The sequence below is a fragment of the Accipiter gentilis genome, chromosome 9, assembly GCF_929443795.1.
Source record: "Accipiter gentilis chromosome 9, bAccGen1.1, whole genome shotgun sequence".
NCBI lineage: Eukaryota > Metazoa > Chordata > Aves > Accipitriformes > Accipitridae > Astur > Astur gentilis.
Window position 1 is genome coordinate 31,796,900 of NC_064888.1, and position 25,801 is coordinate 31,822,700.

Sequence of the window (25,801 nt, forward strand, 5' to 3'; positions counted from 1 at the left end):
CAAGCCCACACAGCAAGAAGGCTGGAAGGGCACAAGGAGTTGCGAGGGGACACAGCCAGGACAGCTGACTCAAACTGGCCAAGGGGATATTCCATACCATGTGATGTCATGCTCAGTGTATAAACTGGGGGGAGTGGGGCTGGGAGAAATTGCTGCTGGAAACTAACTGGGCATCAGTCAGCAGGTGGTGAGCAATTGCATTGTGCATCACTTGTATATTCCAATCCTTTTAATTATGTCATTTTTATCATTGTCATTATTAGTTTCTTCCTTTCTGTTCTATGAAACTGTTCTTATCTCAACCCACGAGTTTTACTTTCTTTTTTTTCCAATTCTCTCCCCCATCCCACCAGGGTGGGGGGAGTGAGTGAGCGGCTGCGTGGTGCTTAGTTGCTGGCTGAGGTTAAAACACGACAGTACCACACAGAGTTTTGTAGGTGAAGTAAAAATTAATTCTTGGTCCCACCCACACACACTCCTAGAACCACCCGTGACTTATCTAAGTCACCAAGTGTAAATTTATTTGGTGCCAGCTGGTAAATGAAGGTCTTGATGATTATTTGACTTGGACATGAATGCGTGGAAATCCTTCTGCACAAAAATGTCGAAGTATGGTCCACTAACTTAGTAGAATCTTAAAAGACTTGAGCAAAACAAGCAACCAAAACAGACTGCCTTATACCAAAAACAGGAAGCAAAAGGAACCAGAATTTGCTCTATAGTTATCAGAGAATGAGATACTTGCAGGTATTATACTAGCTTATACACAACATGGCTGTTTTCTAAGCAAGTCAAATTCTCTTGTAATTAGACTTGTGCAAACCGATAGACACTAGATTTTTCAGATTTCTTCATCATCATAACAATTTAGAAGGCTCTGGACAACTTACTGATGTCTGGTTTATACCCAACCATCTATACCATAAGCCTGTATACTATGCTGGTCTTAAAATTGAATTGCATTCTGTGATAAATATCAAGATAACATATAACTTTATCCTTAAGAAGTGTTGAGGGTTTGGCAATAGATTGAACATACAAAGTTTTCATACAACCTCAAAGATCCCAAACAAGAAGAGTTTGCAAAAAGCAGACACCTGAACACATTTTTCAAAATCCTGATTCTTCACAAAAAACATAGTCTGTCAAATGTCTGGCTCTCCAGACAGACATCTTCAATAGAGGAAAAAAACCTCCATACTCAATCAGCAGTTGCTTCTACCCTTACAAATTCCAACTAAAAGAGGAAACATAAGTTGGTGAAAAGACTTAATGAGCATGAAAGTATAATTTTACAGCAAGAATTTTAACCACAATATGCAGCTTTGCTGCTAGTAATACAGTATTTACAGTCTTAAGTTTCTAATGGTTTGTATTACAAGAAAGGACAGGCCTTGAGGCTCAAGACACTTGACAGGTACAGAGCTTTCCACCTTTCTCCCCTCAACTTTCAGAGCACAGTAGTTAAGTACTAGCAAGGCCCACAGCATGTTTGTTCTTCAGTTGCTGGCAAATCTCTGCTGTAGAATAACTGCAGCACATTAGTTGAAGGAAGAAATCAAAAAGAGGAAGCAGGTAAGCCATGCCATCACATGAAACATATCTATTCTTTCACTCAGATTTTTCTTATACTCCTGATAAGTGAAAGAGAGATTGATTTAAAAGCTTTATTAAAATCATGTTGTTTTCCCCAAAGTATATACGTAGTTTTGGAATTTTCACTTTTGCTATTTTTAGCAAATTTTCAGTAATAAAGAAAAGGAGATGAAAATACAACAAATTCTACCTGGAAAAGAGCTGAAGCTCCAATTACAGCAAGCACTATGGGAATAAAAGTAATAGATTTTAATTGGTGCCCAAGGGGAAAGGTCAGTCTCCTTGGAACAATGGGAGTCTTTGGTGGTAATTGACTGAATGCTCCTGTGAGAGCTTGTAAATGTCAGTAACACACTTGAAACGGTAGCAAAGGGAAAGGTTTGGCATCCTGGAACATATGGAAGAGTTTTGCTGGTAGAGGTATTACAAAAAAGAGAATGGTGAAACACTTTAACAAAGGACATGACTTGGAAGATAGCTCTCAGCTCCAAGGTTCGAAATGCCAGATGTTTCAAAAGGTGTGGGAGAAATGTATTTATTTTCAAGATAAAAAAGGAATATTGCAGTCACACTGGTGTTAGACACACAGGGGGCTGGGACAGCAGACAATTTGTGAACTTTGCCCAGTGCTACATTGGATGACTGATTTAAGCTTCCTCTATCCCTCTGCAATGGCCTTCTCCCAAACAAGCTTTGGATAATGTTTCCTTCTTTCCTTTCTGCAGGTTTTTTTGTGTTGAAAAGATTATTTTTTTTTTCTAGCAATACAAATGAAGGGTACAAACTTGCATGAATGGGATGGATGCAGTTTGGGATTCCCTGCCAGAAAGGAATGGTATAAAAGGAGGTCATATCTTCCAGAATTACATGAATTAGGAGAAAAGTTGATTTTGTGGCTAGGACTTCAACCAAAATCCGGTTTTCAGTTCCTGTCTTTGCAGCTGATTATTTTCTGACCTTAGCAAAACATACATTTGATCTCATTCATAAACTAGGACTGACAATGTTTCTTCTCGAGTACCTATTAACACAAAATCCATAAATGACCGAGGGCCTCAAGATGTAGACAAACTGTTACACCTTCTTCACCGGTTGATATTGACTGCCTTTGGTTCATCTGCAACTGTTCTTTACTTTCTGGGAGCTGAACAACATTACAATAGAGAGGGCATATGGATGTGTTTGCATTTCTTCCATAAGTGCCAAAAGCTAAGCATAGACTACTGTCCTTCAGGTTTGCTATGCTATTGCATTGATTATTTACCATTAGTAATAGTAATACATGGGAGACAAGTTGTGCACCTGAACCCAAAGGAACAGGTGCTGTTCAGACATGAAGAAAAAAAATAATAAATCTATCTCCAAAGTTCTTAACTTATAAACAGGATAGAAGAAACTTGTGCTTTATGCAGAAGGATGAGTCACAATAATATGACATTAAGTTCTTAGTCCTGCATAATATCCAGGAACAGCTGTAAGCCCATTGCCATGCCTATTATTAAGGAACAACTTCCAGCGGATTGTCTTCATGAGAAAGCTACATCCAGAATAGACAACATGCTTGAGAGTAGAGTTCACAAAGTGTTGAACCTATGAGCAAATAGACAAAGCCCAACATCCACACCACGTGCTCAAGGCTAAAACCTCTAAAACATATTCTGGCTGAAAAAAACCAATACAACAAAATAACATTCAATCTTCATGCAATTTCCTGTGCAAAGGAGCCCTAAAACAGGGAAAGGTGTTTTGGTTTTTTTTTAATCTTGTCTGCTGAAGATACACGTCCTAATTTTGGAGCAAGATTAGTTATCAAAAAATGAGACAGGTTCTGTTGTTAACTGTGCAGTTTCATGCAGACTATATCCCATTGGTTTCTATCTGTATCTTTGGTCTGTGTGGAAAAAAAATATTGATACCAGCACTTAAGCATCTCTTCATTCAGCAGGAGAGACAAAACCCTGAGAAATGCCTGCACGTAGGGAATTTGGGATGCAAGGACCAGACGACAGTGTATTCTCATGTTTCTTTGCACATATTCCTGAAGATTGTCCTCCCAAGGGACTGATGTCTGAAAGTTCTTGCTCCATCTAAATTGCTCAGCTATTGTAAATTACTTAAACTTCTAGTATTATTCTCCTCTCCCTTTTCAATTGCCATTTGTTGTTCACTGAATTCCCTTCTAATCCTCCTTATTTCCTCTGATGAAGGAATTAGGTATATGACTGGAGACTGTGAACAGGTTTTTTGTGTACGCAGAGGCATAGAGACCTAAATACAGAGAATTCAGCATTTTGCTGTATTGAAACTGTTAAGGGCAGACTTTTAACAACAAAAGAATCAGTAAAGTGATTACGAATGTAATTTAAGTATCATTATTAAGTTCCATTGTTTTCAGTAGGATTTATCTTGGTAAAACTCTTAAGAATTTAAAAGTGGAAATATTTCAAAACAAAATTATTTTAGCTTTTCACCCCCAAAATATTGTCAATTTAACATGAATCTCTTGAAGATAGAAAAGCCTTGGATGACCTCAGCAGAAAAAAAAAATTAAAAAATAGTTTGAATAGGAATAAGTGCTTTCAATCAACAAAATTTTTCTTTCTCTAAATAGCAAAATCGATTATTCATAATGTTCTACAACACTTTGTAAATTTGATTCTTTCTTGTCAAGTAATGTGTTAATTTACATGTTTCTTATCTTTTGAAATTACTCCACCACCTCCAGTTTTTTAACTCCACTTGCAGCTTAAGAAAAAGCAACAAACCAATGTATTCATTCCCAAAATTATTGGAACAGTTGGCCATACTCAAAATTTACTATCAAGCATTTCTCTCAAATCCTCAGATTTCTTTCTTAGCAAACATACGCAAAAACACTGTGAAGGTACAAGTGTGCCTGAACATTCACCATGGTCTGACTACCCTCCCCTATCAATGAAAAAATGCTTGGGAAACAGTGGTCTACAGCTTGATCTGTTGTATCAGAATACACAGCAAGAACTCCTCTGATACTTCTTTATGAACATAATTTGGTCTACCCAGTTAATGTCCATCTTTCTACACTGCCTCCAATTATTGCCATTATCACTGCTACACTTCCTCAACAGCCTTCTCTCCTTTGCTGTCACTTATCCCTAAAAAAATCCTACCTTTATCCTACCTTTAAAGAACAATTGACCACAATTCAGTACTTCTGAACATGGTAGAAGAGACTCCTCCACAGGAAAACTGGGTTTGTCCAAATTTGTGGGAGACCTGTACCCATGTGAAAGCCATGGTAAACAGAAGAATAATTCTGTGTGTTCCTACCCCCAGCCTCTCTATGCCATTATTCTGCAAGTTGTAGTAGGCATTGTATTTTCCTTGCTTTCCAAGCTATATGCCCCTCCTAAATGTTTTAATTCCTTTTTTTGCTACTAATGAGAAAAAGGTGGAGTGATGGGAATCAAAAGACTCAAGAGACAAAAATATGGACTATAGTGCCTTATTTTCAGTAAGTTTTGACCCTTGAATTCTGTTTTATCTTTGACTTGACATCCACCCACCCACCCCACCCCCTCCTTTCTGGCTCTGGGAAATCTCTGTCTGTCCCTGCAACAAGAAACCTAAACCTTTCACTTAGTAGCACTAAAAGGAAAAAGCTCATTTATGTTTTTTGCAATGTCTTTTCTGTACCAGACACTGAATTATTCCCATTTTCTCCGAGAAGTTTGGATGCTTCCACAATGACCTGTTATTCTCGATATGATATATCAACTCATCACTTTTTGGTCTCTAATTCTCATGCTATCTGCATACAAGTCAAATTCAACATTTTCTTAGTAGTAGACAACTTTCTAATTACATCTATTAATCTTTGCCACCACTCACCTCTCTTTGCATTTACCAGCATTTATCTGTCAGAAGTTTCATAATCAAGAATATTTTTTTTATTTTTCTTCACTTTCTTCTCCTTGTACTCCAAGTACAGCTAGACAGAAGGTATAACATTCAAGTATCCTGTCATTTAGTCATTTCTTCATAATAACATATCTAGACTACAGAAGGAGTGAGCAATTACAATCTGCTGGAAAACATGCCCTACAAATTACACTGTCTGCTAATTAAGAGATACTACGTATGACTTTGTTGCATGCCTGGTAAGGGAGGGTTGAGTTCAGAGCTTCTACAGGCAATATTCATACTTTTGTTATTTTTTACATTATCAGTTCCAGGCCCCAACAAACCAGCCATCATATGGTTATGCCATAGTATCGTGCTATTTTTCCCTTTAAGGCCAACTTCTGAAGTCAAAACAATTTCCACATTTCATGACCAAAGAAGTATGTTCCTACCATAACAGAGCAGTGAAATGATATAAAAGTGAGATGTAGGTATGTATCTTTAATGGCTCAAAATCTGGAAAGTAAATGAAAACAACCCTGCTGTACATATTTTCAGTCCAACTTCATGGGACACTGAACAAGCTGATTTTCAACTGCTTGGGGCTAGTTTTTCATAGCGAGGCGGGGGGGGGGGGCGGAAATCAATATTATGGCAACTGGCTTTTTTCCTGGTTTAAAAAGCCTGTCTTACAGAAATGGATAGAGCTAGGAGTTTGACAATAAGACAGGTCTGCTCTGTAGTTAGAAACATTCCTGCGCTACCATCAATCCAAGCCGTTTGTATTTAGGCTGCAACTAACAACATATCACTCCTCTGCTCTCTAAGCTGCTGGCATATATTATCCCTTGCCAAAAGGGATATCATCTGTTCCAGAATATTTGGTAAATCACTGAGGAATTAAAAAGGGGTAAACGAATTGAAGGATATTTAACAAGGTATCATCTTGCATAAATTTTAACTGTCCAGTTTGTAGAAAACAGGGTTCAGAATGGAAAGAACACCTTTGAAAGCCTCCTCAGCCTGGGTGAATCTTGGCTCTAAAATTCCATGGCTCATACTTCCCCATCATTAGTTTCAACACTCAGTGTGCCCTTGGAGACTTCTGTGAGATACAACGGCATACTGTAGTACTACTTTGAGTGGGAAAATGTCAAAACTGCCACTATTTTTGATAGGCTTACAAGAGCAGCAGCAGAATAAATGGGCTTTGATTTCACTTCATATCCAAGAAGAGATATGGATGTAGAAAAATGGCAAGGGCTTTGCGTGTAATGGCTATTGTGAGAGCTGTCATATACTATAGCCATGAATCAGGAAGTTTGGTAGTGAATGCTGCCAGACACTTCAAAAGTAGAAATATTCACTTTCAAAGATGAGACTCTGCCTTCACTTTGTTAACACAGACCAAATGCTTGTTAATTATTGGTTTCCCATTAACTCAGTATTACAGATGAGCAATACAGCACCAGCTTTTCAGTTGCTGACATTTTACAGGTCTTTATTGACTCCAGCAAAACTCTACCAACAGCTCTCTTAGATCGTATCCAAAAGATATGAGGAAAAATCTATTTTTCTAAACTAACAAAAAAAAATTTGGCTTTATCCTTGCTTTCATATGGAGTGGGGGGCAGAAAAGACAGTCTTCTAAAATAGAAATCAAGTCTATTCTTGATTATCTGGTACACAGGTAGAAGCATGGCTCTTGAATATAAAGATATTATAGGGATAAAAGACTTTCCAGTCACCACCAATAGTGGCTTGTAATAGCAGTAGAGTTACTACATCATTATTGCTGAACTGCAGAAAATGAAAAATTTCTTAATTTGAGCAGTGAGACATCCCTCCTCCTGTGGGTAGTGAACTGTTTACACATGTATAGTGTTATCAGAAGTCCATTGAAGCACCCCTGCAGTACAACATAATAATTCTGATCCTTGTAGGTTCAGGATTTCAAGTCTTTTCTGATCAGGAGGTGAAATCTTAAGCCAAAACTGCTGAATGAAGCAAATTTAGACCAGTGTATTTAGAGAAAAGATACAAGTGAGAAAGAACCCTTATGTTCTTGCACTGGAAGACCATTAGAGAAAAGGCATGTGTAGTGCTATCTACCCCAAACTGCCTATCAGATCAGCAACACCAGTGGATGAATCCCACCCCACATTCTCTTGACTCCCTCCCTCCCAAATATTCTCTCTGAAGTAAAAGATGGGGCTATGAAGAATCATTACGTAGGGTCATAGAATAGAAGACATTTAAAACAAATCTGGGGGCTTCTTCATATACCTTCCTATGTTATATGGGGGTTTAATTCAGACAGACATTTTCATCTGATGAAATTTATGTTTCATTCTGCAAAACACTTCAGTACAAGGTGGTTCCTGCCTTTCAAAAGGTAAGAAAAGGCTTTCATTAGACATCTCCTTGAAATCTCCTGGACACTAGCTACATCATTTAAAAAAAACAAAACAAAACAAAAAACAACACCACACAACTCACATCTGTGAGACAATGCCTTTTTGCTATCTTATGACTGTCTCTTTGAGGGCTGCACTCACAGCCTGCAGCTAACAAGGACCTTTCCTTCCAAATGAAGAGAGCAACAGAATAATTTATTTTATCTCTGCAAGAGTGGACTGCAATAGCACTTTAGGCTATTGGCATGACTGATCGACCGTAGACCCTGGGTCTCCCACTGTGCCTAATTTGCTAAGGATGCCATCCCTTGACAGCCGCAGGATCTGGCTCAGTCTACAGTGAGGTGTGCTTAGAGCTCTGCTGAGCTCTAACCTCTCCCATATAAACTGATAGTCTTCACACTAAGATTTGTAGAGACCTACAAGGAGGACATCACTGGAAATAACTGGTTTTCCTTGACTAAAAAAAAAAATAAAAAAATCAAGACCTGTCATCACGTCAGACTTCTGAAAGCTTCCATGGCAAGACAGGTCAGAGAAGATTTTTAGAAGTGTTCCCAGTCTGATTTTAGCAGCTGAGGGCAGCAGCTTCTAGAGAAACAGGAATGTCAGGTGGAACTGTCCATCTCTACAGACTTTTTCCCCAACTCTAAGGAGAGCAGGTGCAAAGGCCAGTGTAAAGTACGCAGTTCTGGATCTTACCCTTTATACAACTGGGCAGTTTACATTCCAAAACCAGAACCTCATCGAAGCAAATTAACTCCGCTAATACCGCAGAATACAAAGTAGTACTCAATCATTCCCATTTCAGCTAATAAGGGTGAATCTTCTTCTATCTTGACCGGTGGAAACATTTGCCAACTATGCTTTCCACCACCACTACCCAATACCAGAAAGAACAGAAGACTGCACCGCCATTCCTTTCATTTAAAACTCATTAACAGAAGTGAATTTGAAGTAGTTAAGGATCTAGACAGCATTGAAATCCATGCAGTTATATTTACAATAAATATCTGCTATCTTGGAGCTATACACGCACACCAGAACAGTGCTTAACACACTGTGATAAAGGTGCTAATCGCGACCAGTAAATATAAAAGAAGAGGAAGGCATCTGTAATCCATTCATCTTTAGAGAGAAAGAAAAGAGGACACTGTACCTCACAGCAATTAAAATCTGAACAGTTGGAGGAAAAAAGGGAAAATTCAAGGCAGGCTTTCAGAAAAAAAAGGGAGAAAGAAAATAAAACAAAAAAAACCCACCCTAACAAAAATTCAAACCCACAGGAAATATCTGGTGCACTAGTCCTATTAATAGCATAAATGTTGCTGGCAGATACTATCACTCAGCATTTTATTAATTAACTGGAGATACACAGATACAAGGGGTTTGAAAGTAGAAAGAAGGAATGGGCTGCACAAACTGGCCCTTTGCACAGAACACAGTGTGCTTTGTACAAGGATACAGTGTCTAAATTAGCCCGCAGCACTTCTTGAGTCAAAGAAAACCTCTAGTTAAACCAATTGTAGAGTCCCCACCACCACTCATTCACTTTTTATTTGCATGGGTCTATGATTTTCCATGCAATGCTTAAAAACAACCTATCTGAAAGGCTTTTATAAAGAAAGACCATAAAACAGTGCGTGTGAGTTTCTGCGAAAGTGAATGACAAACTTTTGCGAAAATGGATTTTCAAGATATCAGCTTGGATTTCTATGTTAGTTTAATTTTTAACCCACCAGTGCATTATTCCCAAACACTATTTCTTCATGTAGAAGCATTTAAATAATTTTATTTCCCCTCACAAAAGGCTCTATGAACCTAACAAATAAACCAACGTTGACATACCTAAGCCTAGGGATTTACTGCACATTGGGGATTCTCTCTTCCAGAGACTTGTTGACAAATAGTCAAACAGGCTTTTTCTCTTTGGCAAGATCCATGCGTTACAATTTTTTTTCCCCTGATCTGTGTCATCAGTCATACCACCAGGTAGTAGAGTAATTCAGTGAAAGGAGAGAATACAGAAAAACAGGGTTTCCACCTCTCTCACTGCCAGTGGTTATACATCGCTATGTTACTCACCATTTTCTGTAATTTCCTTAAGAAAATAGTGTAATTCAGAAAAATACCAAGCAACTGCAATAGGTCATCAGTTTAAATTGTAAATAACGGTTGACTTTGTTCTCATTTTTATTTTCAAAGCACCCTTTTGTAATACAACATTGCCTGAGATGTCTGGTTAAAGGATTTAATTTTGTTCAATAAAAAGACAAGAATTGGAAGTCGGAAGCTTTTAGAAAGAAATTGGCATTCACAGACTGTGAGAAGCTCTGCAAATCCTGTGTATTTATACTTTTTTTTTCTAGATGGAGAAGAGCAAATAAGTTATAACAAACAATTTATTCAACACATGTTGCTGTTTGTTCTTTTCCAGAATGTGAAAATCATCAGAAATTCATGAACAAATCTATTAATTATTTGAATAAACCCAGTTACGTGCATTCTACACTTCATTGTTCCAACTGCTCTGCTTTGCAAGGAACAGACAAGACTACATACAGGATACACTTGTAATTTTGATTAGAAGCAATCAGTCTTGAATCAGCAAAGTTCAACATTTACGTTCTGTTTCAACAGGACTATTCCTAAAAGTTAAGCATGTGCTAAAAGGATTTTTTTTTTTTTTTTTTCGAAAGAAGGCAGCTTCAGTAATTTAAGTACATACTGGCCCCACTAATGAATCACTCTTGTAGCAAGGTCTCTCGTCCAATAGCTTCAAAATAAAAAATGGACCATTTCTTTTCCACTACTGAAGAGGCCTTTTCTCTCTGCTAAGGAATGCCTTGCAGAACAAAGAACATTGAAGGCTGCAGGTGCAGTCAGAAAAATCACTTACCACATATAACAAATATTTAGGGAAAACACGCTGTTAGCATTTGCCCAGTATTAACTGCAGCAGTGTATAAAGTCTTCACATGAACTGTATGAGTGTTATAAAATTCATGGATATTAAAGTAGCTGAGTCCATTTAAAAAACAAAAAAAAAAGTCTGCAGCTACCCATCCAGCCCATGTTAGCAAAACAAGATGCAACTTTCGAAGTAACCAGAGTTTCTCACAGTGTTATCAGAATTGCGGGGAGCGGGGGGATCAGGTCTCAGGATCCATAGGTTTTTGCTGAAAATATTCTTGGCGGCAAAATTTGTAAATATGTTTCCTTCTGCTTTTCACTCCACAGCAGGTATGATAAAGACCCTGAGTTTTAGTATTTTTGCTTTCACTGCGAAAGTATTTTTAGTGTGGAAATACAACATAGCTCTACACTCTCCCTCCCATGCCCTCTTAATCGCGGAGGACTAGCTAGATACCCAAAAGTTAGACGTTTATTGGAGGTATGGCCTGATGTTCTACAGAAATAGACAGCATGAGCAGGGCCTCCAAAAGTTCTCCCTGCAAGCCTAATTCTGCTCCTGCTGAAGTAAGTTTTGGAAAATTCAATCTTAGACCCTTACATAGGTCCTTTCATCCCAGGTGTCGCAGCTTTCCTCTGGCACTGTCCCATACTGATTATAGGCCAACTTTAGTACATTCTACTGCCAGAACAGGCGGTTCCACCCTTCCACCTGAAAGCTTTTTCCTTTCATCGATTTGGTTTTTGAGCTGGAAAGGGATTAGTTTTCAGGCAGATTAGTCCCTGATCCAGCTCACCAGATGGCTACACAATCAAGAGTGGCAATGCAAGGAAAGGAGTGGGAATCTGCAGCCAGAGGTGGCAAAGGATTTTCAGAGCCTGCCTGCACTTAAGTTGTCTTAATATGCTTGCAAAACCCTTAGTTTCTTCTTAGGTTTCTCTGCACCACAATAGCTAAGGGATTTTGCCCAGCTAAAACCCTTCTTAGTTCTAGAGAACAGTATTATTACTCTGCAACAAACAGCAGGCATTATTATATATGTACACCCTCCACAACACAGTCTTTGTGCCAGTAGACCTACCTTTACAAACCTTAAGTGTGATCTGATAATTTCATTCTTTAGCTTCTAGTAAAAAGCTTCGTGTCTTCATCAGGGATCAGCTGCAATGAGATGACATCTCTCCACTAATTTGGGACCATTTAATCCAACTTTCATCAGGAGACTTGAACCCATATTTTTTCTCATTTGTTTTTGTTGTGGTTTAACCCCAGCCAACAACTAAGCACCACACAGCCGCTCAATCACTTCCCCCCCACCCAGTGAAAATTGGGAAAAGAAGTAAAACTCATGGGCTGCAAGAATAATGTTTTAATAGAACAGAAGAAACTAATTATGATAATGATAACACTAATAAAATAACAACAGTAATAATAAAAGGATTAGAATATACAAATGATGCACAGTGCAATTGCTCACCATCCACTGATTGATGCCCAGTTAGTCCCCGAGCGGCGATCCCCCCCACCCCCACTCCCCCCAGTTTATATACTAGATGTGATGTCACATGGTATGGAATACCCCATTGGCCAGTTTGGGTCAGCTGCCCTGGCTCCTTCCTGGGCCAACTTCTTGTGCCCCTCCAGTTTTCTCACTGGCTGGGCATAAGAAGCTGAAAAATCGTTGACTTGGTCTAAACATTAGTTAGCAACAACTGAAAAGTGTTATCAACATTCTTCTCATACCTAGCTCAAAACCATAGCACTATACCAGCTAGTAGGAAGGCAATTAACTCTATCCCAGCTGAAACCAGGGCAGTTTTGATTATGATCATTTATCTCTCCACCCCTACACCTTTTTCTAGTCTTGATAATCATAGCAATACAGGTAGGTATGAAGAATCAATCAGGTGGCATTACAAAGGTAAGTGGTAGTCAACAACTTTTTTTCTGGGAGTCTTCCTGAAAAACCTAAATTCATGACTCATGCCCAGAAGTGCCTGTTTCTTTTGAACAAAGAGTTAAACATGAATTAAAAGAGAACAAAGCTAAACATTGTCCTCTCTGGTTAGGACAGCTCCCTCATCCTTTCACAGTTTGTCTTTAAGAATACATAAACATTTCAGTGTAATGAAAACAGCATCATAGTGACCTCAGCTGCCCAAATATACACAGCCTCCTTTAGAGGCAAGTTTTCACTAGCATTTTCTGCTGATGCAGTTCAGTTTTACCTGTAATAACTCGAACTGTCCACTAGGACAGAAAGCAAGGAGAGAAAACTACTCTAGCCAGGTTCGTATTCCCTCTGGTAAAGAGCTGGAGCTGGGCCTTCCACCCAACACATATGCACTGTAACCTCACAGCTACTAAGTCAAGAGAACAATGGTGTCACCACTGCCATTTATTTAATCACGTTTTGATTTTATTTTCATTCTTTTTTTTCTGGACCAACATATGAGGAAATCTGAAATGAAACTTGCTACTAATTTCAGGATGATTTAAACTACTTTTTAGTTTTCACACCAAAACACCAGTAGTAATGATTGCCTATCACCAAATATGAGAATTAAACCCTTTTTTAAACAGCATGTGAAGGAGAGTGTTTAAACACAACATTGTCTACTAGCATATCCGTATGTTAGCATATGTGAGAATACAGGTCTTCATCATCATTATGAACTGTGCTTCATCAGTTCCTATTGCATACCTCCAAATTACAAAAATTCTGTCAAAAACATACCTCAAAGAAGGCATCAGATTCCTTTTATGAATATGTCAGTGTTACAAATTCTTATAAATTGTTAGTCAGTAGGGTGCCTGCATGATTAAAACCTTCTGGGCTTCAGAAGGCATTTTCTCTGCAGGAATTTGTCAAATCCTGTTCAGTTCACTATTGGGACTGCTTAAAAGACAAATAATGTTACATACAATCTGGCCACTGTAGATGTATTTCTGCCATTTTAATGAGTCTCTCTCACTTTCAGACGACAGAATCATCACTATCCAGAAGGTAAGCAAACGATTAAAGGCACAATACCTATTAGGCCTATCCATTTAATGGCCATCTTTTGCTAATGTATGTTCCCTACAGTACACTGGGAGATAGTATAGGTGGTATAAACTGGCTTATGTTTTGGTAAAGCTACATATTTTTTCAAGGGGAGGGAGACAGAATGAGAGAGAGAGTTTCTGGTCATTTAAATAGTAACAGATACTGAGGAAACTGGGAGAGATCAGGACAGAAATTGCATCATAAAGTCAAAATGAGCCAACCACATTATCACCTACCTTACGTTTGTTTGTTGGACAAACATACAAGTAGCTCAAAATAGTCTTCAGACCAACTTTATCATTCAGTTTCTCATATGTTGTCCCATAATCTGTTGACCTACAATTCAAAGAGATTTCGTAAGTACAAACACTTAATCACAAAACCACAAGTCACTTGGCGGCTTTTCAATAGAAGTCATGCTTTACATAGCAGAATGGCTCTCTAGAGCTTTTTGAATGATTCATGTAGTATATAATGATACTTAATTATATACACACAGCATCATGTGAGTACTTATAATTTGCATTTAAATTAGATTAGGAAAAATTAAACCAGCATCTTCCCAAAGCATTTTAAAACAAACATGTACAATAAGAAATGCTAAATTCTGTGTATAGAAGATGATTGTCAGAAATGGCAAATAGCAGACAGCAAGAGACTAAAGTTATCAATTCATTGTATACTCCAAGCTTAGACTAATCTTAAGAGTCTTTTCTCAGCATATTCCAAAGTAGCTGCTCCAGCTGATTGTTCAGTGAAATTGGAGTTCAGTTTTCTGCAAAAAACATCGATGTCCTTTTGAAAACCTAAGTACATGAGCATTACACCTATAATTTATATGGGTTTTTTTCACATGTACTAGCAGAGAGCATGGACACGTGTTTTATTCTTGCTTTAAGAGCCATCATTCAGTGGAGAAAATATTATATTTCTGATATGAGGGTTGCCTATAGATACACTGACTTGGGGGAAGAACAAAACGAGTGAACAAACACAACTGTGCAGAATTCCTGTAACATCTACACTTAACATGTGACTGGAACCAAGATCAATTATTAACAGAGGTTTTGTTCATTACACAGCTCATGCTTGCCTGAATTATGTCCTAATGTCCAGGGGATTTAAATAATCAGACAAAACCAGTATGGTTGGTATCCACAAATTACAGAAAAGTGACATGTATCTGGGTAACAGAGACATTTAAAAGTACAACGTATTCTTGCAGATAGTAAGTCTGCATCTTGTCTTTAAAAAGTACAAATGGGACCATATAGAACTTCACTTGCAAGCAGTAACATGAATTTTCCCTTCTGCTAATCACTCCAACACCAGTCATTCTAAAGTAAGCCCTTGGCACCTGTTATTTCCAGGTTCTCTCCTACCTGGGAAACAATGGCTAAATTCACAAAGGTATTTAAGACACTTAATGTCTACAATTTTTTTTTTTTCTCCCCTCCCCGCTGCAGTGTGTGGAGGGTGTTCAATTTCTGGATGAGGTTCCACACGTACACTCATACCACAGCTTCTGAGATTTCAGATTTTGCAATCAGAACATGAATAAAACAAGAAGGTAGCAGCTTGGGGTTTTACCCGTTAAGATACATCGCACTAAAATGTGGGTTTGCATTAAAGTTAAGTCTTTTTATTCAGGAACTTCATCGAAGCATTTGCATGTACCTGCCCTGATCCTATAACAATTGACCTATGGTTAATGACCATAGCTTTTTCTTTTCTTTCCTTTCCCCCCAATAAACATATGCACCCCTGTGCACCTATATGACCTTTGCTGGTTAGAACATTAACGTCAAATTCTCATCTACTGATTGATCTTTCCCTTTACAAAGGTCATCTCTCTCAGGAGCACATATAAACTAACTGAGCTATTTCTTCAGAAGACTGAGAAGAATAATACTGTTATGGATATTTCTGTTACTGAATATTTCAGAGATGTTCCAGCATTCCAGTGAAGGGAGCCACAGCAGGATGTTGAACATAGACCTGCCAAGGACTGCTGGTTCACTTTGGTTACTTTGTTCAGCTCGCCACCTGGCCTTCCCAGAATTAATATTTCTGTTGCAGTCTGCCTAAAAACCAAAACCTATCCTTCATGACGTTGGGCTAATAAAGACATGTAAAGAATGTAAGGACTAAATCTGACCTGCTGAGGTAGGAAAAAAAAATGTATTAGGGAAGTAACACAGATCTTTGTATCAGTGACAGTGATTTCAAAATGTGACCCTTCAAAAAGGGATAGGAGTGAAGAAAATCTGACACATAAAACTTGCTTTGAAATTGTTAAAGCAAAGCAGCCAGTACCCTGCCACAGCACAGGCAAACAGGTGCTGAAGGCCTATTGCAAATGGTAATCTTAGAATTGCCAGCCATTTCTTACTTCAAATCTCTAGGCATTCAATTATTTTGCATTCATAGCTTTATTTACAGGTAACGTTATATACAGATGGAAGCGTGTGCTTCTGTCAACGTCTATAAAAGCAACTGAAAGACTGGAAATCTTAGAAAAACACCATTTTTTTGCAGATGAACAAATACACAAGCAATCAAAGGAACTACTATTAGGTCTTATTCATTATCATGTTCTGAACTAGCAATAGCTAGTCCTTCTACCTGCCCAGTTACAGTTTATCTTACACCACTTTACAATTACCCTTAATTTTAACAGGGAGGTAAATGATATACAACAGCAGATAAGTACCTAGAAGTGCTTTAACACAAATAAATGGTGATAGATACACACACACAGAGCAGTAGAACAAGGGAATTGTATTGAATGAAACACTGAGTACACATGAAGCCTCTGTCGGGATCTAACCCAGGGGTATCACCAACCTGCATTCATCTTATTCCTATTTTATATATATGTGTACAACCAGGCATTGATTAGCAGCCTGGATAACAAGCTCTTCATTTGTCTTATTAAATGGGTGTATAAAGCAGCACGAGACTCCTAACCCATGAAAAACATATCAGCCATTTGGTGATCCAGCAAGCCAGCCTAACCTGGAAGTGTTGCAAAAGACAGATGCACCTCAGCAGGGTGCAGGCAGTAAAGACAGTGTAGGATCAACAAATTCAATCCCAGTTATCTGAAGGGGAACAGATATGTATCAACAAACACCTCACACACTTTATGTGGTAGGCTGCTTCTCTGAAGCTCTGCAGAGAGATCTCAGTACATCTATGTAACATGAGCAGAGCAAAAAAATGCCTGGATAAATCACCCAAAAGCACTAAACCCAGAACCTGTAGAGATGAAAATACAAAAATGAAACTTCTATACCTTCTGAACCATCTGTTGAAAAGCCACTGCTACTGAAATAACTATATGTAAATGGGTGAACGGTAAGCCCTATTTTATTAGCTCTTGTGTAGACATGCATGTTACAATGGTTTCTCAGATTGTTGAGGGGGAGGTGTTTATACACATTTCATCAAATTGATTTAAATCCCTGTGTAAATTGTTTCATTTTGGCTTGATTTGGCTTGGTACAGTTATAGGCCAAGTCAAAATAAGTCCAGATGAGTTTGAAATAGTAAGGTCTGCAGAAAGATTTGATATATGTGCAAGTCTGTCTAAATATAGAAAAAAAACCAGATATGTGTTAGGACATTGTAGATGTTACTGAAATGCAGATGATACTTAGTAAAAAAATACTATTCAGAAACAGAGTATTTAGACTCAGTTCTGAACTTCACACCTGTCCCACCATTTTAGTTGTAATTGCTTCCATTAAATCCATCCCAAATTTTACCAGTATCTGTTTAGAACCAGACTCCCTATTTTTTCAGTAAGGCAGAATCATTTCTGCAAACACCCAAGATAAACATTTTAATTATTACCAGTTCATTTGACAGTATAAAAAAATACCAGAACTGTGGGACTGAAGCTCTGATTTCCCTGAGTAATAAATTAAAACAAAACCAGAAAAACGTAGAATAATTTATATTTTGCAAAGTATTTACAGGAAAGTTGACATTTAAATAACTTCATTATTATTCATTGACAGGGCTTTTCCCTCTCCTCCCGTCAGGGTAAATGACATTTCTATTACAGTATTATAATAAACTCCTGCACATTTTAAATAAAGTCACTGAATTCCATTAGTCCACCTACTATCATGAATATATCTCAATCCATTCCTACCAATATTTCACAATTATAATAGATATTCTGAATCAACCAGTAACATGAACCCTATGGAAATTTTCTACTTTCTCAAGAAGCATAGACTGAAATTCAGAGGACTGTCAGTTTGAATATATAGATTAAATTCCCTAGCAAGTTGCTGTTTACTCTCCCCTTTGTTACAAATTTAAAGTTGTCTGTATTTATTTTACGTAAGCTGCTGAAGACTTGAAGAATCAACCAGTTGATTGGGAAGGTTTCTTTTGCAGTAAAATCTTTCTCAGCGAGAAAAAAGAAAAACATTAGATGCAGAGTTTAAGCTGTGTAACATCAGTCTCCTGCCTATCAGAGTGCAGCTTTCTTCCCATAAAAGGCACATGTTAACAGATGAAGTTCCTTGTTATAACACACATCATTGAGAAGCAGTCACTTTAATTGGCCCCATTACTTTTTTTTTTCCTTTTTCTACCAGTTATGCCTGGTTTTCATTTATTAACTTGACTGCTTCCCCCACCTCCACCATGAGAAGATTGTCTTTGTATCATGTCCTCACCCTCCTTCCTCCACAGTTTAATTTGCTACTCTAACTGCTGTCCGAGTGGCAGCCAGCCCTGGGAGGCAGGACCAGAAGCATCTGTAATGTGGTTTACGGAGCAGGCCAGCCTGTCATGACCAGGAGCAGTGGGAAGAGATGGGCTCTAGCCTGTTTCTCGTTCTGCACATGAATTCACCCCTGGCAGAAGTCAGGTATTTTAAGTAAGAAACAGCAATCACTATTAGATCATCTGTTCCAACCTCCTGCATAACTACATTTGCCACCTGGTTTGCCCCCAAAGGGACTGGCCAGTTGAGCACAAAATTTGCCAGTTGCTATCATATTAATCTCAATATGAGCAGATATTTGGACAGAAGGCTTTCAGGTTGCAGAAGGCAGACCGTGGAGTCACAGGCCACACTTATAAAAGGCTTTCACTGAACAAGTTTTTGAATAAAAGAATAATTAAGACATTAAAAATAATAATTCACATCTGAATATTAAAAATACTGGAACTGGTAATTCTGGAGCATATTTGTATTCCTGTGTGCAATGTTTTAAGCCTTGTTGTAAACTCTGCTGTAGATTTGTTGACTTTTGCATTCTTTCTTTCCGGGGATCTTTCTAGGCTGAGGTGCTATTCCCTCATCACTTAAATTGAAACTCTTTCCTTTATGGTTTTATAGCCAAGTACTAAAGTTTCCCATTGATTTTTGCCATGCCACCATGTTTCACAAAAGCTAGTAATGTCAACATTTTCTTCAACAACTAACCATTTAAGTTCATATGTTCTTCCTATTAAGCTTTTCACAAGCCACTGATAGATGTCACTTTTGGTCTGATGCCTGTTTTGATTTAATTCCTTCATGTGTGACCCTGGTATTTTTTCCAGAAAGTAATAATGTCTGATCTCAGCTGCTCTCTTGCAGAGGAACTGGGGGTTTTATCCTATTCTTTATTTTCATAGAAAGTTACTCTTGCTTTACAAATTACCCTGTTTCACCTGGATGCTTCTCACCACGGGCTAACTCAAATAAATAATTCCCCAAGGCCTTGCCCACTTCTAATGGGAACTGTTTGCCTAGCTCATAAGATACTGGCACGTTTTGAGGGGAGTTCTACATCTCCACATTGAAAAGCAATTGCAAGATGTAAACACAGTGAATCCTGTGTCCTTGGACAGAGTTTTCATGCAGGAAAGAGGCAGACCTTGCCCTCATTTGTACAAGTTTCTCTCCTGAGGTTACACTCTGAACAGCTGTCAGTCCCCCCTGGCCCAGCATATAGGTTATCACATTAGAAAATCTGGGGAATTTTTCTCATGGACTTTTTAAGGCAGGACACTGATTTCTATTTAAAACTCCTGTATCCCACTGAGTAGCCCAGGCCTTTCAACACTGAACTGATTTGCGTCCCTAACACACTGCCTCTGCTAAAGGCCTTTCTACAGCTTGGGACCAGCCATACTATGTCTTTACACCTTCCCTGGTGTCCTTTTATTTTTAGCTATAGTTCATTTGCTTTAAGCAGGGATTAAGCTAAAGTGAAGCTAGTTCAGAGAGGCTTTTCTTGTCTTCATAAGAGTTTGGTTCAAGAGGCCAGTGTTAAGTGGTCTGACTGCAGTGACAAGCCAAAAAGTTGGTTAGCATTTCTTTAAATGTCTGTAATGGCACTGCACATGTCACAGCATTAAAACACTTCAAATTTACCCTAACAGGTTGAAATTAACTTTTAAAGACATCCCCAGCGTAAAGAAAAAGAAGATATTTCAAAACTCAAGGGACCCACATGTCTCGCCTCCCTAAGTGAGCACATTTCTGATTACTTTTTTCTCATGAGACCCTCAGCAGGCTGGCAAGTATTACCGTTTCCACTTTACAGGTGGGGGAAACAGAGGGAAAGGCTAGATAACTAATCCTGCATTTGAAGGAAGTCTGTGACAGAGCCAAATGCAAGTCCCCTCAGGCTCCACCAACCTCCCACTCCATCCCGACAGCGTAAGTTTTCTGGGGTTTTGTGTGTGTAAATAAGGATTGGAAAGAGCCTTAATATCAATGTCAAATGGAAGAAATACAAAATTAAATATAGTTTAAATGTGCATTTTAAAACAAATTTGAGCCTCCATTTTGGAAATGTCTTGCTTCCTACTTGAACTGTGACTGTAGATTTTTCTAGAAATGAAGTTATGAATTTTTGTATGAGTTTACTGAAATGTGTATTTTTTTCCCTTATGGAAAGAATTTCCTTATCACAAAATAAAGTTTCCTACCTACAGAAGCCATCCAAAAGACTAGGAGAACAAGAGGGGGTAAAAAAGTTACAAAGAAACAATAGGAAACTATGAAATTGACATTTCTCTGCATAATCAGTTAAATTAATTCAATTTTCTTCTCCTTTTTAATCAACTTTTATTTGGAGTTATCTAAATGAGCAGAAATATACACACTCAAATTTCTTGCAATTTTTGGCTTAATCTAGTTCAGCTGATTATTGCTATAAATAATTTAATAATGTGACAAGCAGGAGAAGCAGCTCATATTTTATCATCCAATCCAGAGTTTACATATTGCATTAGATAGTTATTCAAAATCTTACCCAAACCAGAAAGAAAGAAAATAGCTGGGTGGGAGGCCCAGGAAATGTTACCTGTAGGTGACCCAGATGAGCTATTTTCCCTTAGAATAATGGTTGAAGAAAAATAAATTTGGCTAAATTGCCTTCACTGCTATTTCAGTTGAGAGTTAGTAACTCAGGTTAGCAACCTAACTAGAGAATACCTGTCCCTCTGCCTCTATCATATCCAACGTAAAGACCATCCATCCCTTTGCATACATTTAGTAAAGGGCCTGCCAGAATCTGCAGCCACATGGCTAAACCTCCATCCACTGATGCAAGCTGTAGGTATATGTCACCATTTCATAGCCATCAACACTCCTATTATCACCTGGGGCTGCGTTGAACATACACATGGGTTTCAGTACAACCCAATCATTTCGGCTTCAGCAAGCCACACCTTTCACCATACAATACATCTTCCATACCTTTCAAAAGACCAAAGAGAAGCAAAAAGCTTTGCAATTTTGAAAGCTTTAGGAAAACAAGTAGTAGTTCAATAAGTCTGAGGCTTTGAAACCCTCTGTCAAGGTTAACTAGAATTTGGTCAATTGCTTCAGAAGTCATGGGATGATGATGGTGGGAATCTTCCAACAGAAGACAGGTTGTATAGGATAAGAGGAAGCCGTGTAATCATGGTGAGGTTATTTCTTACTTTTAGCTATGTCAGGGGAGAGGTAAAGGGAAACAGTCAATTATGATGAACACACAAGTGTTCCCAGTTGAACAAGACGGAAGAGCAAACCTACTAATACCACCATGCATAGCATTAGGCAGCAGCAAGACTTAGGACTGTTGAATGCAGAGACAGGAAAAGAAGAATTCTTCTAATAATCTGGGTTGCACATGAATGCCAACGAGGCTGGCAAGACTGAAATTTGACAGAAACTTAGAAGTCTCTCCAATTGCCCAAGCAGAGCACAAGGCCTTGTAAGTCCTGTAAGTGCTTTTTTTTTTAAACACCTGAAAGCTTGGAAGAATTGTGCTGAATGGGCTTAGGCACTCTTGTTCCGAAATCAGAATAATCCACTTGGATTGATCTACACCATCCTTGCTATGATGCAAACCTTGTACCTCTGTGAAGTGCTAAAGACTAGTTCACATCTATTCTGCTAAAGCGTAATATTCTTTGCAGAGATCAATCACTCCTGTATTGTCCATGGTGAACAACCCTTAGAACAAACTAGTCCATGTTGCTCACTCAGCTTCTTCTTGGAGAGACCTAGTAAATTCAATGGAAATGAAAACCTAGGGAACACAGAGTCTGTGGCGTAGATAATCAAATATAAAGAAAAGAAACAAAAGTAAAATGAAGTAAAGCCAAAACACCGATGTGGACATATCTAACTGCTTCAGCTCTGGTAACACATGTATCCCATTGCACAATATCTCTTCAGATCCTCCCACCTTAGTGAACTAGCCATGGGACAGCATAACTCAGATCAAACTTTCACGTTTAACTATCCAGAGGCATCTTCTGCTTGCAAGCTGGCATTAAAGGGCTTTTTCATACCAGTTTCTGATGGTACTGCCTTTTACAGCAGAAGTAACATTCCTCCATACTGTGGAGATGGGCTTTTTTTACCTTCAGGCTTCAGAGAAATTGCTGCATAAAGGTTGGATACCCAAAGAAAAGAGCAAGATTGAATACTTTAGCAGGAAAAAAAGATCAAATTTGGGTTAGATAGGAATGATGGACTCCCCCTCCCCTTCACTGCTTCTCTAATTTTTAGATGTCTGTCCTGTCTTGTTTGACCAATAATCCCCCTTTTACTGCACAGTACAATGGTTTCTACTGCCACAGGCTAAGAACCGAAGATTCTGACAGCTCACAAAATCCGTATTGGGATTCCCTGCTCTGTGCCTGCTGATCAGAGGTCAGATCCTGATCACACTGTCATGTAAATCCAAAAGTATTTACTATGTAGATGCACCACCATAAACATGGAACGGGAGAGCATCAACAATCAACTGGCCCTGGCTTGGAAGCAGCTGCTTCCAGGAAATCAGAAGGACCTTTGCTGTCAGAATGTAAGACGTGAAGATTTTTCTTTTGAGAGTACAATTCCCAACTTTTTGTGCAAAAAATAATGTGCTGAGATTTGGCGGGACTCTGCCCTGAAAGTGTTTTCTAGGCACATCTTTTGCAGGAACGGACTGTAAATCCAGGGGGTTTTGCCATGGACAACCACATTTTGGGGGCCAAAGCTACATCCTGTAACTCCTCTTAAACACTGCTGTGCTAAATGACCACTTGCAGAATTAGCTCTGGGAAATGAGACAGGATATCTAGGGCAGAGGACTGCATTCATGGCAAAATAACTGTGGATTTACCACTTATTTTGCCTAACAGACCCCCAGCAAGACCGACTGCCCTCAGGGCAAGGTAAGGTGGCATTAGAAGGAACTGGGTCTTTCACCTCCCTTGTTTGAGCAGCAGAGAGGATGACTCTCCAGAGCTCTCCCCCTCAGATCTCCCTTCCAGTTTCTTATCTTCCTGTGGCCTGAAAGATGCATCTCCAGTCCCTCACTGACAGAAGCAGCAAAAGTCAAGAAGAGTGTAGGGAGGCTAGTAATCAAATGCTAGGTGAAAGCCTGCAGTGAGAAACAAAGGGAGAGCCATCAAAGCAAGACTTCCCCATGACCCTCTCAGTGAAAGACTCAAGAGGATGGCACTAGTGGTGCTTTGGCTGAAACACTAGGGCAATCTCTCCTGTTCTTTTTATGAGCCTTTTGTGCCACGGTGCCTGGATGCATGCAGGAAGGATCAGTAACTTCAGTAGAACCACTAATTTTGGGGAGCCAATTAATATATACCAAAAGCTGATACATTATTTACACTTGTGCATCTGACTACATACACTCCAAGCATTTTCTCCTTCCCTAAATCCATAGTACTGTTTTTCAATATTCTTTCCATTTGCCATCACAGCATTATTTTCAATGAAGGAGCAGACCCCGAAGGAAGGAATGAAAGTTTACTGGCATCGGGCTTGTTCCTCAGGGAAATTTTTGGGGATCAGTGGACTACCAGTCTGGAAGATCTTCTTGTCCGCCTGACTTGTTTGACAAAACAAGCAAGCAGGCTAGGATGCAAATTTCCACTCTTCATTCATAAGAGTATTCACCACCAGGTAACACCATAACTCAGAACGAAGCCATTCCCATAAGCCCAACCTGACTCAAGGTTTATGGTCATCAACAAAACAAAAAAAATCTCAGCTTAGCTGTGATAAATATTAAAGTTGTTCTTCCATACATTTAAATTAAAAGATGCCTTTTAAATTGTAAGAATTGAGAATGACTAATGATTCTTCTTGCCATTTGTTTACACAGGGCATACCTACACCACCGCATCCTTAATGCCAAATTCTTTCTTCTAAAGTAGTTCTTTGAGTGTTGCATCTCCCCCTTTCCACCCGTCTGGTGTAAATCACACAAATAGCTAGGACTGTAGCCCAGTAATCATCACACTATTAACTTTCTAATTGATGGTAATGGCCAGAATAAATTTCAGGCACCCCAAGGGGTGGTTAATGGATTTTGTAGCTTGAGGGCAGAGCACAGGAAGCTTTTCCATTAATCAGTGAGAGGAGACAACCATACATGTCCTCCACTCCCCACCCCATCACAACACTGAGGTCATTGCAGCTTTGTTGAAAAGGTGGGTGTTGCCAGGCGAAAAAACAACCCTCGCAGCAGGCTGAGCTCAGTTACAAGGTTTGATACACTACCTCAGCAGACCTATGTTAGCATCCATAGTCACATTATACATCCAGAAAACTGCTTTAGCCCATCTCCAATTAAGAGTAAGAAGGAGTTTTATTGTGTCACTAAAATGTTGCAGGTCTTCTCTGACTTTTAGTACATACCCTGCAGTAGAGGCTTTCTAGCTAGCACCATCCAAGCATTTGCAATGCAATATGCAATGTTCATTCTAAACTGCCAGTGCAAATCACAGCTAGAAAGCGTAAAGGATCCAGACAGCCAAAGATGTTATTTTCAAAATCATTGTCCAAGCCCCTTAGTTGTTATAATGGAGTAACTCCCGAGGACCAGTAGCATTTTAAAACCAGCTAAAAATGTTCTTCATACATTTATTCACATTAAAGTTAGTTGGAAGATAGACTTCCCATCCCTTAAGCAATACTAACAGATTTTTTTATTTTTTTTTGCCCTGTTTTAAGCTAGCATGATTCCTAAAATCCGGGTAGAATAAGAATACAGGGGAAAAAAGAGATTAAGTGGGGAAAAAAAAAAAAAAATTCAGAGTGTTTCATCCCACTAGTGCCAGCGTTGTCATTATCCATTCAATTGAATATTTTATAATAGTTTGGCTGTCACCCCACAAGAAAAAAGCTCAAATGAAACAAGGAGAAAATCAAAATGAAACACTTTTGGTTTCAAATCATTCCAACATTTTCTGTCAAGATTTCATTTTTAAAATATTGCAAAAGATTTATCTGACTAATGCTGCATTTCCCAGCAGAAAATTTTTCCTCTGAAAAGGTTTCAATTAGTTCTCTGAGTCCTAGTAGTAAATGGGCTAAACTGTTCACTAGACTGTTACTCTACCACATCACCTAAAAAACAATTTGTTGTTGCTAGATTTCAAAGCTGTGCTAGCAGATTACTTGGATTACTGTACCCA

At 38.7% G+C, this 25,801-nt stretch overlaps 1 protein-coding gene across 1 annotated transcript in view; it reads right to left on the reverse strand.

Annotated features, from left to right (window-relative positions):
• The window catches only part of SORCS1 (sortilin related VPS10 domain containing receptor 1), a 310,095-nt gene that overhangs the window by 163,560 nt on the left and 120,734 nt on the right, over nucleotides 1–25,801 (reverse strand). Inside the window, exon 3 of the mRNA XM_049810783.1 lies at nucleotides 14,095–14,194. Coding sequence (XP_049666740.1) covers nucleotides 14,095–14,194 — 100 coding nt within the window. The remainder of the gene's footprint in view (nucleotides 1–14,094; nucleotides 14,195–25,801) is intronic.